Raw genomic sequence first — 19,462 nt, forward strand, 5'->3', positions numbered from 1 at the left:
TGCAGGCAGTGTGGGTGGTGCAGGAATATGAAAAAGTTATATTAATGTGATGAATAACATTCTAGATACCCGTGCTTTATTAAACATTTAAATGAGAATCTAAACTGTCCTCTGAGCCTTTGTGGTGGAGTCTTACTTTATTCTGAAAGTTGTTTTTTTAGCAGCAGCACAATGCCAAGGTATTAAAATTACAACAGTTCACAGAATAAATAACAAATGCAGAAAAGGAGCAATGGGGTAGTGTTTATGGGCAGTTTTGAAATCTGATGACGGAGGGGAAGAAGCTGTTCCTCAATCTTTACGTATAAGTCTTTAGGCCTCTTCCCTGATGGTAATAATGAAAAGTGGGCATGTCCCATATGGATGCCACCTTCTTAAGGTACCACCTCTTGAAGCTGTCCTTGATGGTGGGGGGGGGGGGGGGTGGTTTGTAGCCATGATGGAGCTGTCTGATTCTAAACCCTTTGGAGCGCCTTTCATTCCTGTGCAATGAAGCCTCCTTACTAGGCTGTGATGGCACCAGTCAGGCTGCTCCTCACCAAACAACTTCAGAAATTTGCAAGAACTTTTGGTGATATACAAATGTCTTGAAATCCCAAATGAAGGAGACGCTCGAACTTCTAGTAATGGCTTCCCTCCCACCTTCACTATTCCACTTTCCACTCTCACCTTATCTCCTTACCTGTCCATCACCTCCCTTTGGTGCTCCTCCCCCTATTCTTTCCTCCATGGCCTTCTGTCCTATTAGATTCCCCCTTGTCCAGCCCTGTATCTCTTTCACCAATCAACTTCATCCCTTCCCCCCTCCAATTACTTGTCACCATGTGTTTCTTCCTCCCCCGCCTTGTACCTTCTTACTCTGACTCATTTTTTCCTCCAGTCCTGAAGAAGGGTCTTGGCCCAAAATGTCGACTGTTCTTTTTTCCATAGATGCTGCCTGGCCTGCTGAGTTCCTCCAGTGTTTTGTGTGTATTACCTGGATTTTCCAGCATCTGCAGATTTTCTCTTGTTTGTGTTGAGATACTAGTGTGTCAAAGAACACTGAGGCTGTCTACAAGAAGGGTCAGAGCCGTCTCTATTTCCTGAGGAGACTGAGGTCCTTTAACATCTGCCGGACGATGCTGAGGATGTTCTATGAGTCTGTGGTGGCCAGTGCGATCATGTTTGCTGTTGTGTGCTGGGGCAGCAGGCTGAGGGTAGCAGACACCAACAGAATCAACAAACACATTCGTAAGGCCAGTGATGTTGTGGGGATGGAACTGGACTCTCTCATGGTGGTGTCTGAAAAGAGGATGCTGTCTAAGTTACATGCCATCTTGGTCAATGTCTCCCATCCACTACATAATGTACTGGTTGGGCACAGGAGTACATTCAGCCAGAGACTCATTCCACCGAGATGCAGCACAGAGCGTCATAGGAAGTCATTCCTGCCTGTGGCCATCAAACTTTACAACTCCTCCCCTGGAGGGTCAGACACCCTGAGCCGTTAGGCTGGTCCTGGACTTATTTCATAATTTACTGGCATAACTTACATATTACTATTTAACTATTTATGGTTCTATTACTATTTATTATTTATGGTGCAACTGTAACAAAAACCAATTTCCCCCAGGATCAATAAAGTATGACTACTACTACTTTTTGTGATTGCATCAAAATGTTAGGCCCAGGACAAATCCTCTCAGATGTTGACAGCCAGAAGCACAAAATCACTCACTCTTTCCATCATTGACCGCTCAATGGGGACTGGTGTGTTCTCCCAACTTCAAAGTCCTGAAATCCCTAATCAATATGTTGGCCCTGCTGATGTTGAGCGTTTGCTTGTTGATGGGACACCATTCAAATAGATCTATCTCACTCCTGAATGCCTCCATGTTGCCATCTGAGGTTTTACCATCAACAGTGGCCGATGTCATCTGCAAATTTATAAAATAAGTTTGAAATGTGCTCAGCCTCTGTAATGGCTTGCCCTCTTGTTCTAGAATTTTCAACTCCCACATTCTTTTGTCAATGTACTATGTTTCTGTTCACTGACCAGATATGAATAAGGAAAGCAAAAGGATGTAATTCTGAGGCCTTGTAAGACATTGGTCAGACCGCACTTGGAGTAATGTAAGCAGTTTTGGGCTCCTTATCTAAGAAAAGATGTGCTGGCATTGGAGGGAGTCCAGAGGAGGTTCACAAAAGTGATTCTGGGAATGAAAGAGTTTATGTATGAAGAGCGCTTAATGGCTCTGGGTCTGTACTCGCTGGAGTTTAGAAGAATGAGGGGGATCGCACTGAAGCTCATCAAATATTGAAAGGGCTAGACAGAGTGGATGTGGAGGGTACGTTTCCTATAATAGATGAGTCTATGCACAGAGGACATAGCCTCAGGACATTCATTTAGAACAGAAATGAGGAGGAATTTCTTCAGCCAGTGGGTGGGGAATCTGTGCAATTCATTGCAACGGACAGCTGTGGAGGCCAAGTCATTGATAGGTCAGGGCATCAAAGGTTACAGGAAGAAGGCAGGAGAATGGGGTTGAGGGGGATAATAAATCAGTCATAATGGAATGGTGGAGCATACAAGATGGGCTGTGTAGCATAATTCTGCTCCTGTGTCTTATATCCTTGTTTACAGGTTATCTCTCTCAGAGACTACCTCCCTTTCCCATGTTCCCTGCAGTCTTACTACATTCTTTTGCCTCCTTTTACTTCTGGCAAAAAGATCTCCAATCTCAAACATTGACTCTGCTTTCTCTTCCTACAAATGTCTCCTGACCTGTTGGATATTTTCCAGCATTTTTGGGGGTTTTTTTCCGGATATGTTTGCTTTATTCCTACTTATAATCAATGTAAATAACATTTATTTTGCTTATTCTTAAAAAGAGTGGGCCAGAAATAGTGTATACAAGTGAATTAAGGAAAGGCAGCCAATATTTATGCTCCAATAACTTGTATTTCACAATATTCCTTAAGTGAAAAGCAGGATGTTCTTATCTTAATGCCCTAATCTTCTCACAGTAGCTAATGTCAATTCAGGAATTCTATTCATTGGGATAGCCAAGATGGATTATTTTCATGAGTCCTTTTTTTTTTGGTATTTAATTGTTTACCCTAGTTTTTCTTCTATAGCAAAGTTAAGTATAAATAATTTTCTAAAATAAAAAATGAATTAACTGAATTTGTATTTCTTAAGGGATGTGATCTTCACTTAGTCAGAATATCATTGCTCTTCCCTAGTTACACTTGAGAAGATGGTGGTAAAAAATCTTCCTGAACCATTGCAGTCCTTGAAGCGTGGGTGTATCCACAATGCTCTTTGCAGGAAGAGTTCCAAGAGTTTTGACCCAGTGACGTTGAAGGAACAGCGGTGTATTTTCAAGTCAATGACCACAGTAAATTGATCAAATAATGTGCACATACACACACACACACACACACACATCATGCATATACATGTTTTACTGAAAAATTCTGTAGCAGCTGCTCCTGTCAAATAGTCAATCAAGACTGCATGATGACAATAATGGAAAATTTACAACAGAATTAAAGTATTGCCAAAGATTAAGATAATTTCTCACTGAACTTAAACAATACAATGTTCGGTTATATTATTCCATTCTCAAATAATTCTTGGCTCATTATCAATCTACAACTGTTTCCAGAACACTAATTTCGGCAACTTGAAATGTTAACTGCTTATGTGTAAGTACAACTTTGGGGCAGTTGAGAAATGCTTAGCTGCTGTAAATACTGCAGCCTCAATTCAAATGAACAGTTCATTTCATACCATCCTTGAACAAATGAGATATTTTATCCACTTCTTTCTTTCAGCTGCAGAAGTCGCAAGTTTTATTCCTCAGAATAGTTTCTCAGTCAAGCAGCTACAACAATTGTTTCATCCGCTTGTCGGCCTTGTGGCTAAAATGAAGGGAAAAGTATAAAAAAGTTAAGAATTTGCACTGGAAGACTATTAGGGATCATTTTCTTTTGTTAGAAATTATCTTAAGAATTCTTTTCTGTGCGACTATTATTGAGTTTGCATTAATAAACTTTACCTCAGGTGTGAAATAGTTTAAAAGTGTTAAGTTTCAGCATACCTTTACAAAAATGTGTGTGGGCAGGAACCTGCGCAACAGCTGGGTGGAGACAGCAGGAAACCGGGGCAAGCTTATGTTGAGACCTGGCAGCTGTTGGTACCCAGCCATGAGGGGATAGAAGTTGTACAATAACTCCTGTTCGGTGTCTGGAAGAATTCTTAACCGGATCTTCGAAAGAAAGCAAAACAAGTTAGTTTTAAGAGTAATCCGCTTTAAGAACTAACACATAAAGCAAACACTGTTAGGATAACCACTTGATTTAACAATACAACAAACATCTGAACCATGTCCCTCTCCCTCAAACTTCAGCCCATTTAGGTAAAATGTATGAGTTATAATTTGTACCTGTTTAAGACCAGAAAACATGAATGCATCATTGGGCTCCACAAAAATCTCCACATCCTGCACTAGTTTGGTCCTATTTTGTAACCAATATCTGACTGGTAATGACTCACGGACTCTGCCAAATGAAGGAAGATCTTTAAAAGCAAGAAAGGAAAGGTTAGTAACAGGCTTTCAATTTTAATTTAAAAGGTAAGCACATATTTATTAGATCAAAATAATGCATGTTTAAAGTCATAGAGTGTTACAGCACGGAAACAGGCTCTTTGGCCCAACTCATCCATGCCAACCAGGGTGCCCACCCAAGCTAGTCTAATTTTTACTACATTTGGACCTCTTTGCTATAAACCTTTCCTAATCATATACTAATCCAAATGCTTTTTAAAAGTTGTCTTATAGGAGGAAATAACAAGGATGTAGGATTTATGTATAAAGTATTTATCATAGGCTATTCTGGTAAAATTTAAAGTGAATTTTTAAGTAGAGACAGAGAAATCAATAAATGACCTTTCAAGTCTCCACTCCACCACAACTGTTCACATTTTACTATTACCAGGAATAACTTGTTTTTTTTTGGGGGGGGGGGTCCCATTTCTGATACCTCTGCAGTAATAGCTTCTAAGTAATCAAGTAATCACGCTTGACCCAACTTATGCCTGCTCTACACCTCTTGTAGCATTCCGACAGTAATATTCCTCCTTTCTGATCTACCCATGAGCAAGTATGGCTAGACCAGTAGATCCTGAGACCAGGTATCTGGAATACTGGCTTTCAGACAGCTCATGCAATCGGATCTGTTCAAGTGTCTCAGATAATCAGAATAACATTTACGTAATATTACTTTCAAATAAATAATAAAGCGTTAAGTGTCATTTACCTTTGATTGAAGGCCAGAAACCCCGTTAATTGATTATTACTACTCTGGGTGTAACTGGTATGCCTGGTGCAAAGGTGGCAGGCCTGGCTGCGAATTATAGCCATGTTTTTGCTTTCTATAGTCAGGAATTGGTGCTGAGCTGAGCAGTATGGTGGGAGATGAGATGTGTGTGCAGCTCCATAGAGTTGGTTTACTTAGCACTGCGTAAAATGCACATAATTGTTGCAAATTTGCTTGCCAAATTTTAATTGAAAATAATAATGGCAGGGAAATTATTAAAGATCCTTAAGGATAGGGCATACTCACAAAAAAAACTGCTGGCAGAACTCAGTGGGTCAAACAGCATCTGTGGGAGGAAATTCCACAGCATCCCACAAATGCTGTTTGATTCACTGAATTCATCCAGCAAATTGTTTGTTGCTCCAGATTCCAGTATGTGCAGTCCCATGTGTTGCCCCTAGGATGTGTTCTCATCTGGAAAAGTATGCACTTATTAGGGATAGTCAGTAAATCTTTGTGCGGGAAAGTCATGTTTTACAAACTTGATTGAGTTTTCAGGAGATTAAGATGATCAATGAAGGTAGGGCAATTGATGGCTTCTACGTGGACTTTAGTAAACAGTCCCTCACAGTAGGATGATCCAACAGATCAAGGCACCTGGGATCCATTGGTTGACTGGATTCAAATTGACTTGGCGTAGAGGACAGAGGGAAATGGTAGAGGGAAGTTACTCTGACTGGAGGTCAGCAACCAGCAATCGGGGACTTCTTGTTTGTGACAGATAATTTGGAATATAAGTGGGGTGACTATCGAGGCTGCAGATGTTCAAACATTGGTGGAGTTGTGGATGGGATGAAGTTTCTACAGCAGGATATAGATCAGTTGGAAATTTGGGTGGACAAATAGCAGATGGAGTTTAATACAATCAAGTGTGAGGAGTTGTACTTTGGAAGGCCAAATGTAAGAGGCAAGTATATTGTAAATGGCAGGACCCTGAGAAGTACTGGCACATAGAGGGATCTTGTGCATATAAGTCCATTGCTCCTTGAAAGTGGCAAAAGTAATGAGCAGGGTGGTAAAGAAAATAGATGGCACAGTTGTCTTTATTAGTCAGGGTATTGAGTATAGATATTGGGAAGTTGTGTTGCAGCTTTATAAAACTTTGGTTAGACCACATTGATATATTCTGGTCACAAACAAGAGAAGATCTAAAGATGCTGGAAATCCAAGCAATACACATAAAATGCTGGAGGAACTCAGCAGGCCAGGCAGCAGCTATGGAAAAAAGTACAGTCGATGTTTTGGGCTGAAACCCCTCAACAGGACAGGTATATTCTGGTCATGCCATTACAAGAACAATATGGTGCCTTAGGAGAAGATGCAGATGAGGTTGACTAGGATGTTGCCTAGATTAGTGTGTATTAGCTAAAACAAGGACTGAAACAAATTTAGATTGTTTTCTCTAGAGCAATGGAGACTGAAGAGCTTCCTAACAGAAATTAAAAAATAAGGAGAGGCATAGTTAGTTAGTTTGTGACTTTTTCCCCAGGACAGAAATGTCATGTACTAGAGGGCATAGATTTAAAGTGGGGAGGAAAGGTTAAAGGAGATTTATAAGGAAGAGAGTGATAGGTGCCTGGGAGACACTGCCAGTGGAGCTGGGTAGAAGCAGATACAAGAGCAACATTTTAGTAGTATTTAGACAGGCATATGAACAACCAGGGAATGATCACATGGAGGCAGATGTGATTAGTTTGGAATGGCATCATGATCAGTACACACATCACAGGCTAAAGAGCCTGTTCCTGTGCTGTACTGTTTTAATAGCAATGACATTTACTTCATCCTTCAATAATACATCTGTGTTTTCTTTCACCTTTGGAAATTGTACTCTCGTTTAAAACTAGTCCATTTAGGCATTAGTTGTGGATTTGCTCCTGCATTCTACATTCAACTTTAAAGCATTGTTATTTTAAAAAATGTGTAATTCACTTCACCTGCATGAACATAGAGCGGAACTGCCTCCACAATCACATGTGGCAATGTAATCATCGTGTTGACAACAGGTACACTTTTAGCAGCAGAGGAGCTTTCAAAATACCAAAGGAAAAGGCATGTTAGTAATTGTTTAGGAACTGAGGTGTTGTGTTTCAATTTGGAATACGAACAATACAAATTTCCCATTACTAAATTGCATAAATCTTTCAGCATCAATATTTTATATAGTTATCAATATTTTAAAAATTGCTTTCAAAACTGGAAGCCCAAGCTGAAAGCACTGCTCTGAATAAATCCTCTTTACCGTTTCCAAGAGATGATATAATGCCCTGAGGCAACTCCACTCTGATTGATTGGTGCTGGTGGACACTGCAAACAGAAGCACTCGCTGGCACTTTCTCCCGTCTGTAAAACCACTGCACAAATAATTTTGTTTAAGTGGTCAGTAACATACTAAAACAACAAATCACAAGTAGATTTTTTTCATTTCCATTCACCAATGAGAAACTGTTATCCAGCTCCCTGTCATTTTCGAGTCAAAGTTAAAAACTTCAGGTTGAACAAGCAATCCTTTCTTAATAAACAGACTTTGTCAGTAATTGGCAACAATGCGTCCACCCCAAATCCTTCCCAAAAGGATGCCATGGTTTCCAGTGGAGCATGAGAATTATTTTTCGTGAGTTAGCATTTGGATCCACAGTCTTCCTCAGTTGTGCATAGACTTGCCGATCTGGCAGGAGATGCTATCTAGCAGATCATTCAGCATCTATGCAACAAATACAAGATGGTGGGTTCAAATTCCATGGCGAAGGGTTGAGCATGAAGTAAAACTCTAAGGTGAAATTTCCATGCAGTACTCAGTAAAACTAGAGATTCCATTTAACACGTCCTCTCTGCTGTCTAAGGCTACATCCACACTACGCCGGATAATTTTGAAAACGCCGGTTTCGAGTAAAAACGACAGGCGTCCACACTAAGCGTTTTTCAAAATATCTCTGTCCACGTTAGATGGATATTTGGGCAAATCTCCTCCTACTGGGCGTGCGAGGGACACGTAGAAAACAAGCGAAGAGGAAACGGTATACTTGGTGCGGGTTTGTCCAGTTCCAAATTCCCCTCGGGATTAATAAAGTATATCTATCAATCTATCTAGAGTAGAAAAACTTAAAAGGAATTGCTCTTGGCTCTCACGCAGGAGGACTTAAAACTAAAAAAGACAAATACTGGAGCGTATGGAGGCAACCGACAGGGAGTTCACGGACAGTATGATCCGGCTGACAACAAACATTGAAAAACTGACTAACACTGTTGCATTAATAAAGCACCTTGTTAAATGTATAAAACACATCTTCATCAGTGTTATCTTGTATTTCCATACAATGTTACATTAGGCTGTTACACATCTATTGTCAGAGAAGTACTTGCATAGATAGGTAAACCACCTTCATACGGGGGCGGGGGGAGAGAGAGAGAGGGGGAGAGGGGGAGAGGGAGAGAGGGAGAGAGGGAGGAGGAGGAGGAGGAGGAGGTGATGATGAAATGCTACGTCATGACAGCGGTTTTAAAAAGCTCCGGTTACTCCGTACAAACAGCAACGGATATTAGGCGTTTTCAGATTTATTCACTCTGGAGACCGTTTCTGAAAATCTCCGTTTTCGGGAGATGAAAATCTCCGTTTTCGGGAGATGAAAATCCTGTTTTAGTGTGGACAGAGGGTCAAAACGAACAGAAAAGGCTTTGGTTTCAAAATTATCCGGCGTAGTGGGACATAGCCTAAGTTGAATGCAAATGCAAAAATTCCATGATGCTATTTCAAAGAGGAACTGAGACTTATCTCATGGACAATCTTTATCTCTGATGCGATCCTTAAACATGAGCTAATTGGCCATTAACACATTGTTGCTTCTGGAAGCAGGAATGTGCAAGTTATCACCATATCACAATTACAGCACGGAAACAGGCCATCTCGGCCCTTCTAGTCTGTACCGAACTCTTACTCTCACCTAGTCCCACCGACCTGCCCTCAGCCCATAACCCTCCATTCCTTTCCTGTCCATATAACTATCCAATTTAACTTTAAACGACAACATCAAACCTGCCTCAACCACTTCTGCTGGAAGCTCGTTCCACACAGCTACGACTCCCTGAGTAAAGAAGTTCCCCCTCATGTTACCCCTAAACTTTTGCCCTTTAACTCTCAACTCATGTCCTCTTATTTGAATCTCCCCCATTCTCAATGGAAAAAGCCTATCCACGTCAACTCTATCAATCCCGCTCATAATTTTAAACACCTTTATCGTCCCCCCTCAACCTTCTACACTCCAAAGAATAAAGACCTGACTTGTTCAATCTTTCTCTGTAACTTAGGAGATGAAACCCAGGCAACATTTTAGTAAACTTCCTCTGTACTCTCTCAATTTTATTGACATCTTTCCTATAATTCAGTGACCAGAACTGTACACAATACTCCAAATTTGGCCTTACCAATGCCCTATACAATCTCAACATTACATCGCAACTCCCATACTCAATGCTCTGATTAATAAAGGCCAGCATACCAAAAGCTTTCTTCGCCACCCTATCCACATGAGATTCCACCTTCAGGGGACTATGCACCATTATTCCTAGATCCCTCTGTTCTACAGCATTCTTTAATGCCCTACCATTTACCACAGGGTCCCCAACCTTCTTTGCACTGCGGACCGGCCGACCCGGGGTGGGGGGGGAGGGGGTTGCCAACGGACAAGAGTAGAGCCAAATACGTTGTTTACACAGAGACTACAATGACCATGAAGCCTTGCGCAGGCACCAGCGCGCATGCGTGTACGTGCCGATTTTTTCTACAAATTGTTTTTGGTGATTCTGTTGGGGGGGGGGGTATTAATCACGACCGGAATATAGGTGATAAGTGGCTAATACACTCAATTTCGTTTCTAAAAGGGTTTATCTAACAAATTTAATATTAAACACACAGCGCATATTTTCCTGGCATGAATATAGCAATAAGTCAATTATCAGGGAAGGACAGGGGAGCTTGAAGTAAGTGTTGAATGAACTTCCAGTAGAAGTGGTAGAGGCAGGTTCGATATTATTTAAAGAAAAATTGGATAGGTATATGGACAGGAAAGGAACGGAGGGTTATGGGCTGAGTACAGGTCGGTGGGACTAGGTGAGAGTAGCGTTCAGCACAGACTAGAAGGGCAGAGATGGCCTGTTTCCGTGCTGTAATTGTTATATGGTTATATAAGTAAGTCAATAGCATCATAACATTTTAAGTAACGTTTGGATATTAAACACACAGCACATATTTTCCCCATATGAACATATAAAATCATTGCAACACACCAATATCGCTGAATCAGTGGGAGTCCTGGGCTGAATGCTTGTTTCCCTGCAACAAGATGGTCCCATCAAGGGGTGATGGGAGACAGCGATACTCGAACGGGGTTCCTTATGTCCAGTCTATTATGCAATTTGGTTTTCGTTGCATTCATTGCAGAGATATGTTGGAAATGGAAGCAACGTTTTCAGTGCTTTCGTGGCTACCTCAGGATATTTAGCCTTGACTTTGAGATCCAGAATGCCGGCAGAGATGTTATGTCAAAAATACTTTTCAGCCCGCCGTCATTTGCAAGCTCGAGGAGTTGATCTTCTTCCCGCACTGACATGGATGACGCGTGGGTAATTATGTCGCATGCGTAATGGCTCAACAGTGGGCATGACAAACATAGAAACATAGAAAATAGGTGCAGGAGTAGGCCATTCGGCCCTTCAAGCCTGCACCACCATTCAGTATGATCATGGCTGATCATCCAACTCAGAACCCTGCACCAGCCTTCCCTCCATACCCCCTGATCCCCGTAGCTACAAGGGCCATATCTAACTTCCTCTTAAATATAGCCAATGAACTGGCCTCAACTGTTTCCTGTGGCAGAGAATTCCACAGATTCACCACTCTCTGTGTGAAGAAGTTTTTCCTAACCTCAGTCCTAAAAGGCTTCCCCCCATCCTCAAACTGTGACCCCTCGTTCTGGACTTCCCCAACATCGGGAACGATCTTCCTACATCTAGCCTGTCCAATGCCTTTAGGATTTTATACGTTTCAATCAGATCCCCCCTCAATCTTCTAAATTCCAACGAGTATAAGCCTAGTTCATCCAGTCTTTCTTCATATGAAAGTCCTGCCATCCCAGGAATCAATCTGGTGAACCTTCTTTGTACTCCCTCTATGGCAAGGATGTCTTTCCTCAGATTAGGGGACCAAAACTGCACACAATACTCCAGGTGTGGTCTCACCAAGGCCTTGTACAACTGCAGTAGTACCTCCCTGCTCCTGTACTCGAATCCTCTCGCTATAAATGCCAGCATACCATTCGCCTTTTTCACCGCCTGCTGTACCTGCATGCCCACGTTCAATGACTGGTGTATAATGACACCCAGGTCTCGTTGCACCTCCCCTTTTCCTAATCGGCCACCATTCAGATAATAATCTGTTTTCCTATTTTTGCCACCAAAGTGGGTAACTTCACATTTATCCACATTAAATTGCATCTGCCATGAATTTGCCCACTCACCCAACCTATCCAAGTCACCCTGCATCCTCTTAGCTTCCTCCTCACAGCTAACACTGCCGCCCAGCTTCGTGTCATCCGCAAACTTGGAGATGCTGCATTTAATTCCCTCATCCAAGTCATTAATATATATTGTAAACAAATGGGGTCCCAGCACTGAGCCTTGCGGTACCCCACTAGTCACTGCCTGCCATTCTGAAAAGGTCCCGTTTATTCCCACTCTTTGCTTCCTGTCTGCTAACCAATTCTCTATCCACATCAATACCTTACCCCCAATACCGTGTGCTTTAAGTTTGCACACTAATCTCCTGTGTGGGACCTTGTCAAAAGCCTTTTGAAAATCCAAATATACCACATCCACTGGTTCTCCCCTATCCACTCTACTAGTTACATCCTCAAAAAATTCTATGAGATTCATCAGACATGATTTTCCTTTCACAAATCCATGCTGACTTTGTCCGATGATTTCACCACTTTCCAAATGTGCTGTTATCACATCTTTGATAACTGACTCCAGCAGTTTCCCCCCACCACCGACGTTAGGCTAACCGGTCTATAATTCCCTGGTTTCTCTCTCCCTCCTTTTTTAAAAAGTGCGGTTACATTAGCCACCCTCCAATCCTCAGGAACTAGTCCAGAATCTAACGAGTTTTGAAAAATTATCACTAATGCATCCACTATTTCTTAGGCTACTTCCTTAAGCACTCTGGGATGCAGACCATCTGGCCCTGGGGATTTATCTGCCTTCAATCCCTTCAATTTACCTAACACCACTTCCCTACTAACATGTATTTCGCTCAGTTCCTCCATCTCACTGGACCCTCTGTCCCCTACTATTTCTGGAAGATTATTTATGTCCTCCTTAGTGAAGACAGAACCAAAGTAATTATTCAATTGGTCTGCCATGTCCTTGCTCCCCATAATCAATTCACCTGTTTCTGTCTGTAGGGGACCTACATTTGTCTTTACCAGTCTTTTCCTTTTTACATATCTATAAAAGCTTTTACAGTCAGTTTTTATGTTCCTTGCCAGTTTTCTCTCATAATCTTTTTTCCCCTTCCTAATTAAGCCCTTTGTCTTCCTCTGCTGAACTCTGAATTTCTCCCAGTCCTCAGGTGAGCCACTTTTTCTGGCTAATTTGTATGCTTCTTCTTTGGAATTGATACTACCCCTAATTTCTCTTGTCAGCCACGGGTGCACTACCTTCCTTGATTTACTCTTTTGCCAAACTGGGATGAACAATTGTTGTAGTTCATCCATGCAATCTTTAAATGCTTCCCATTGCATATCCACCGTCAATCCTTTAAGTGTCATTTGCCAGTCTATCTTAGCTAATTCATGTCTCATACCTTCAAAGTTACCCCTCTTTAAGTTCAGAACCTTTGTTTCTGAATTAACTATGTCACTCTCCATCTTAATGAAGAATTCCACCATATTATGGTCACTCTTATCCAAGGGGCCTCTCACGACAAGATTGTTAATTAACCCTTCCTCATTGCTCAAAACCCAGTCTAGAATAGCCTGCTCTCTAGTTGGTTCCTTGACATGTTGGTTCAAAAAACCATCCCGCATACATTCCAAGAAATCCTCTTCCTCAGCATCTTTACCAATTTGGTTCACCCAATCTACACGTAGATTGAAGTCACCCATTATAACTGCTGTTCCTTTATTGTACACATTTCTAATTTCCTGTTTAATACCATCTCCGACCTCACTACTACTGTTAGGTGGCCTGTACACAACTCCCACTAGCGTTTTCTGCCCCTTAGTGTTATGCAGCTCTACCCATATCGATTCCACATCTTCCCGATTTATGTCCTTCCTTTCTATTGCATTAATCTCATCTTTAACCAGCAACGCCACCCCACCTCCTTTTCTTTCATGTCTATCCCTCCTGAATATTGAATATCCCTGAACGTTGAGCTCCCATCCTTGGTCACCCTGGAGCCATGTCTCTGTGATCCCAACTATATCATAATCATTACTAACAATCTGCACTTTCAATTCATCCACCTTGTTACGAATGCTCCTTGCATTGACACACAAAGCCTTCAGGCACTCTTTTACAACTCTCTTAGTCCTTATACAATTATGTTGAAAAGTGGCCCTTTTTGATGCCTGCCCTGGATTTGTCGGCCTGCCACTTTTACTTTTCTCCTTACTACTTTTTGCTTCTACCCTCACTTTACACCCCTCTGTCTCTCTGCACTGGTTCCCATCCCCCTGTTGTGAACTAACCTCCTCTCGCCTAGCCTCTTTAATTTGATTCCCACCCCCCAACCATTCTAGTTTAAAGTCACCTCAGTAGCCCTCGCTAATCTCCCTGCCAGGATATTGGTCCCCCTACGATTCAAGTGTAACCCGTCCTTTTTGTACAGGTCACGCCTGCGCCAAAAGAGGTCCCAATGATCCAAAAACTTGAATCCCTGCCTCCTGCTCCAATCCCTCAGCCAAGGAATGAGAAAAGGTGCAGCTGACTCCTATCGCCAAATCATATTGTTTTCTCGCGGCCTGGTAGCGCATGCTTTGCGGCCCGGTGGTTGGGGACTGCTGATTTACCATGTATGTCCTATTTTGATTAGTCCTATCAAAATGTAGCACCTCACATTTTTCAGCATTAAACTCCATCTGCCATCTTTCAGCCTAATCTTCTAACTGGCCTAAATCTCTCTGCAAGCTTTGAAAACCTTCCTCATCATCCACCACGCCACCTATCTTAGTATCATCTGCATACTTACTAATCCAAATTACCACCCCATCATCCAGACCATTAATATATTTGACAAACAACATTGGACCCAGTACAGATCCCTGAGGCACACCGCTACACACCGTCCTCCAATCTGACACACAGTTATCCACCACTACCCTCTGGCATCTCCCATCTAGCCACTGCTGAATCCATTTTACTACTTCCATATTAATGCCTAACGATTGAACCTTCCTAACTAACCTTCCGTGTGGAACCTTGTCAAAGGCCTTACTGAATTCCATATAGACAACATCCACCGCTTTACCCTCGTCAACTTTCCTAGTAACCTCATCAAAAAGTTCAATAAGATTTGTCAAACATGACCTTCCATGCACAAATCCATGTTGACTGTTCCTAATCAGACTCCATCTATCCAGATAATTATATATACCATCTCTAAGAATATTTTCCATCAATTTACCCACCATTGACGTCAAATTCACAGGCCGATAATTGCCAGGTTTACTCTTAGAACCCTTTTTAAACAATGGAACCACATGAGCAATAAGCCAATCCTCCAGCACCATCCCCGTTTCTAATGACATTTGAAATATTTTTGTCAGAGCGCCTGCTATTTCTACACTAACTTCCCTCAAGGTCCTAGGGAATATCTTGTCAAATGCGGCAGGCGAATCCAGATAAAGTCACTCAGAGACCATACAAGTCCAAACTCTTTATTCCAGGCTTACTCAGTTAGTCGCTCAAACAGGAACAGTCTGTCTGTGACTGTTTCTACCCGATCCACCAACAAACTCACAATTCCCCCTACGAATGGATATATTCATTCAGATAGCCCCCACACATACCAAGCAAGTGTCAGACTTATCCATTGGTTGATAGTACCGACAGACAAATTACAGAATAGGCATAATGGCCTAATGCACAAAACAGACTGGAGCCGTCCTATCTCTACGCATGACTGCACAAGGAGCAGAGCACCTTGAACCCCTAGCTGGCTACCTTCAGGAAGAAATATTGCTCAGCATTGAATAACAAAATTAGCACATCTGTTGATCATCAGCTTTTTTTTTACAGAAAAACAGGCTGCTACTGTTTAACCAAGTGTCAACCCTTTTACATACTTTATCATCAGTACCCATCTGTCACACTCACACTGGGAACACCATGCACAGTTCTCATCTCGGTATCCATCCATCACACTCACACTGGGAACACCATGTACAATTCCCATCTCTGTATCCATCCATCACACTCACACTCTTCAAGTTCAGTAACAATGCAATGCATTGCCCAAACTGCTCCACTGCTTATTAAACCCAATCGGAAGATCAGATTCTAAAGGACAAGCAGACAGTGTTTGGTCTCAATCTGAAACCAGTTTCATCCTCTATTAAAAAAAAAGATGATTTTAATTCAGCTCAAAAACATTTTATGGTAAAGTCTTGTAGAAGAGAAGACTTTGCAAAGAGAAATGGCTCAGGCAATGAAATGGATGAAGACTGTGGAGAAGTCCAGAATTTGTGTGGCATAAAAATTATTACAAACACAAAGATCTCAGGTAGGAAGAGCCACAATGCAGCCAAACGTGGAGGTTTTCAGTATTACATAACCCGCAGATGTTCTTTAACATGGGTAAGTGCATCACCATAACACAAATATTGTCAGAAGCTAGTTACACAGATGGTTGGAGAAGAGGCAGGAGTGAGGTGCATTGGGAGGCCCTGCATCTGAAATTGAAGGCCTTTGTTTGGGGAAGGCAAGTTGAAGGTGAACAGATGAAAACACAAAAAGGCTTGGCTTTTATCAAAGTAATCAAGCATTCCTTCAGCTTCCCAAGGCTAGATCAACTTGTTAAAATATAAAGTAATCCCATTTTCTGGAAATTGGCTAGGGTCAGATTCAAGATTTTTAAGACTTGACTCAATCCCAATCGTACGCATTTTGGGAACTTGCATTCACCACATACTTTGTCAGGGTGATCATGCAAGAATGCATTCTTTAAAGTGGGTTTTTTTTGTCTGGTTTGGTGTCTGGAGAGAGGACAAGGCTGTCTGAGAAGGAAAGAGGGGGTGGTGAAGGAAGTGATGAAATTATCCTGGCAAGACTTACAAAATGATGAATTATCCCAACCAAGTAGTTACTAATCAGAAATACTCTGAATATTAGTGTGGACATCCCTACTGACAACCAAGCCTTCAGGCTTCCCAAAGGTGCCATTCCGCAATCCATATGTCAATACACTGAGTCAGTGTATTTGAGGACATACTGAGCTCTGGTCAATGTGACTTGTGAACTCTTGCTTAAATGGTGTGAAAGCATGTCAGATTCAGAAAAACAAAAGAGTTCTAAAACAAAAAGCATTAATCTACAAGCCCCTCAATTTGTACCTTGTGCCAACTGCGACTCCATCTGGTCAACTGAAATCATGGAAGGTGCAAGTTCTAGCTTACTGGTCTCAATAGTGAGTGCCCATGGAGATGCGCTCAGAATGTCCATCATTAAAAGGAATGAGATATCTGCAAACACCCGATCCATGTGTTCAAACTGCAAAATATACATCCAAGCAAGAGGAGGATTGCATTTCAAATGTATGAAAAACAACTGGTGATTTACAATTATATTACCACAATAGAAGGAATATACACTTGTTTCAAAGGGAATAATTGGAACTAACTTTATCAATTATATTTGGCTATGCTATTGCAGAATTAGACAAAAAATCAAAGTTTCAATTTTCATGCATATATTTTGAAAATTGATATACTGTATTCATTTAAATTCTACTGTTGCTAACAGAAAGTACTCTGAATACATGATGGTAAAGATGCTAATTGGCCTACACTTTGTCTATCATACAATAATTCTGAAATGGTTAAGTCAGCTGTGCATGATTATGAGCAACAGCCTTAGTCCACTTTGAACCCGACAGGCTACTTTTGAAATACTATCTTTTGGATGAGGTCTTAACATAGGGGTTCCCAACCTTTTTTATGCCTTGGACCTTTACCATTACCCGAGAGATCTGTGGACCACAGGTTGGGAACCCCTGTGCTAAAATGTTTGTAGTAACTAGCAAGCCAGGTAGCTCAAGAACAACAAATACTGGCATAGTCACCCACATCCCAGAAAGTAGAGCAGCCTACTCAATATGAAGTCAGATGGGAAAAATTTTGATTCAGTGCCATTAATTCTTTTAGCATTTGCTGAAGTTTCTCTCAACACTTCACAATTCATTCTCATCAATTCTGGCTGCCAAATAAAGTTGTACATTTTAAATGTGCATCTATTTTTATGAATATTGTAAAGTATTTCCCTTCCAGAAAAATTAGCTGAACAGAAAAAAGACTACTAAAAAGTCAAGAGAAACACTATGGGATGAATGGGGCTTCCCGGGATTGATAAGCAGATCCTCAAAACCTTCAAAAGTCGCTTAAATCTTTTTTCCCCCACTTTAAAATCAAAACAAATAAAATTATCTGTTGTACTTACTTTTGTGGAAACAAACTTTGCAGTAACATCAAATGGGACCACTGTTTCAATAGTAATGGTTTCATCCTAAAAGGTAAAAAAAATTAAGAACATTTCTACACTATTACCAATTATTAGGCAGACATGGAATTAAATAATATTATGTACGAGATGTATTCTTTCTATTGCTTCACATCATTCTAGTTGTGGAACCAGAACCATACTTAATAATCAAGTGCAATCTAACCACTGTTTTGTACAGCTGCAACAAGACATCCCATCTCTTCTACCACATTACTTTTAGAATTTCCAGTTAAACATCCTGACTAATTCTAAGTATTGAATTAGCACCAAAACTGGGTAGGTTCATAAATTAAGCTCTGAGGTACATTGAATATCATACACAGAAACATAAAGAAAGCCTTAAAGTTAAACGCAGCTGTTCACGACTTCAAAGGGATTGCTGCCAATTATGTACAAACCCCATTTCCAGAAAAGTTGGGATATTTTCCAAAATGCAATAAAAACAAAAATCTGTGATATGTTAATTCACGTCAACCTTTATTTAACTGACAAAAGTACAAAGAAAAGATTTTCAATAGTTTTACTGACCAACTTAATTGTATTTTGTAAACATACACAAATTTAGAAGTTGATGGCTGTTGCTGTGTTTTGGGAGAATTAGGCTGTCAATTTGTGTGGAGTCCCATGAACAGAAAGACAATGTGCAGATAAGTCATGTTAGTAATGTTATTTGAAGGAAAAATATTGTACTGAAAAGTAACAAGAATATAACCTACATTCCTTGAAAATAGTGCCACCCAAGGTAGAATATTGGACATGTATGGTATGTAGTGCTGGGCCTTGGGACTCCAGGTTAGAATAACACATCTGCTGCTGTATTAAAAGTGTATTGCCCTTCAACAAGCTTATAGATTAACATGGAAAAGAAAAAAAGCCAATACAGGTACTGCTTCAGGAAGACTTAGAAGATCACCAACCTTATGACATTTGCAAATGATCTCCTTGCCTTCAACAACTGTAGTAACGACATAGGAAACATGAACCAAAAACACTCTTGTTCCAATCTGTGTGCATCTGATGTAAAGAGGTTTCTCCAACTAGGCAAGATTTAAACAATTGGTTTCAAGATTAAATACCTCAGTGATAAAGGTCATCCAAAGTAAAACAACTTGTGAAGGTAATGATTTTACTTAAAAATTCAACATTTGCAGAGGAAAATTTGTGGAGAACTTGGACAGCTGCTTGGAAATTCTACAAGCTTAATAAAATGACATCAGCATAGAGTCTTCAATGGAGAATATACTGTAAGCAGCACAGGAGGATAACCAACTGAAGAAGAATGGGATAGATGGGATTTCTTTCCCAGCAGAGAAATTCCAGCCTC

General features: G+C 41.0%; 1 protein-coding gene across 1 annotated transcript in view; it reads right to left on the reverse strand.

Annotated features, from left to right (window-relative positions):
* Positions 1–2,766: 2,766 nt before the first annotated feature.
* Positions 2,767–19,462, reverse strand: part of trappc11 (trafficking protein particle complex subunit 11) — a 69,150-nt gene continuing 52,454 nt past the window's right edge. The window contains exons 23-30 of the mRNA XM_063049424.1: positions 19,056–19,175; positions 18,076–18,141; positions 16,974–17,130; positions 7,607–7,718; positions 7,302–7,393; positions 4,431–4,564; positions 4,086–4,253; positions 2,767–3,906 (exon numbers count right to left, since the gene is read on the reverse strand). Of these exons, the coding sequence (XP_062905494.1) occupies positions 3,862–3,906; positions 4,086–4,253; positions 4,431–4,564; positions 7,302–7,393; positions 7,607–7,718; positions 16,974–17,130; positions 18,076–18,141; positions 19,056–19,175 (894 nt within the window). The 3' untranslated portion in view covers positions 2,767–3,861. The remainder of the gene's footprint in view (positions 3,907–4,085; positions 4,254–4,430; positions 4,565–7,301; positions 7,394–7,606; positions 7,719–16,973; positions 17,131–18,075; positions 18,142–19,055; positions 19,176–19,462) is intronic.

This window comes from Mobula hypostoma, chromosome 5 (assembly GCF_963921235.1).
Source record: "Mobula hypostoma chromosome 5, sMobHyp1.1, whole genome shotgun sequence".
In the NCBI taxonomy this organism is placed as follows: Eukaryota; Metazoa; Chordata; class Chondrichthyes; order Myliobatiformes; family Myliobatidae; genus Mobula; species Mobula hypostoma.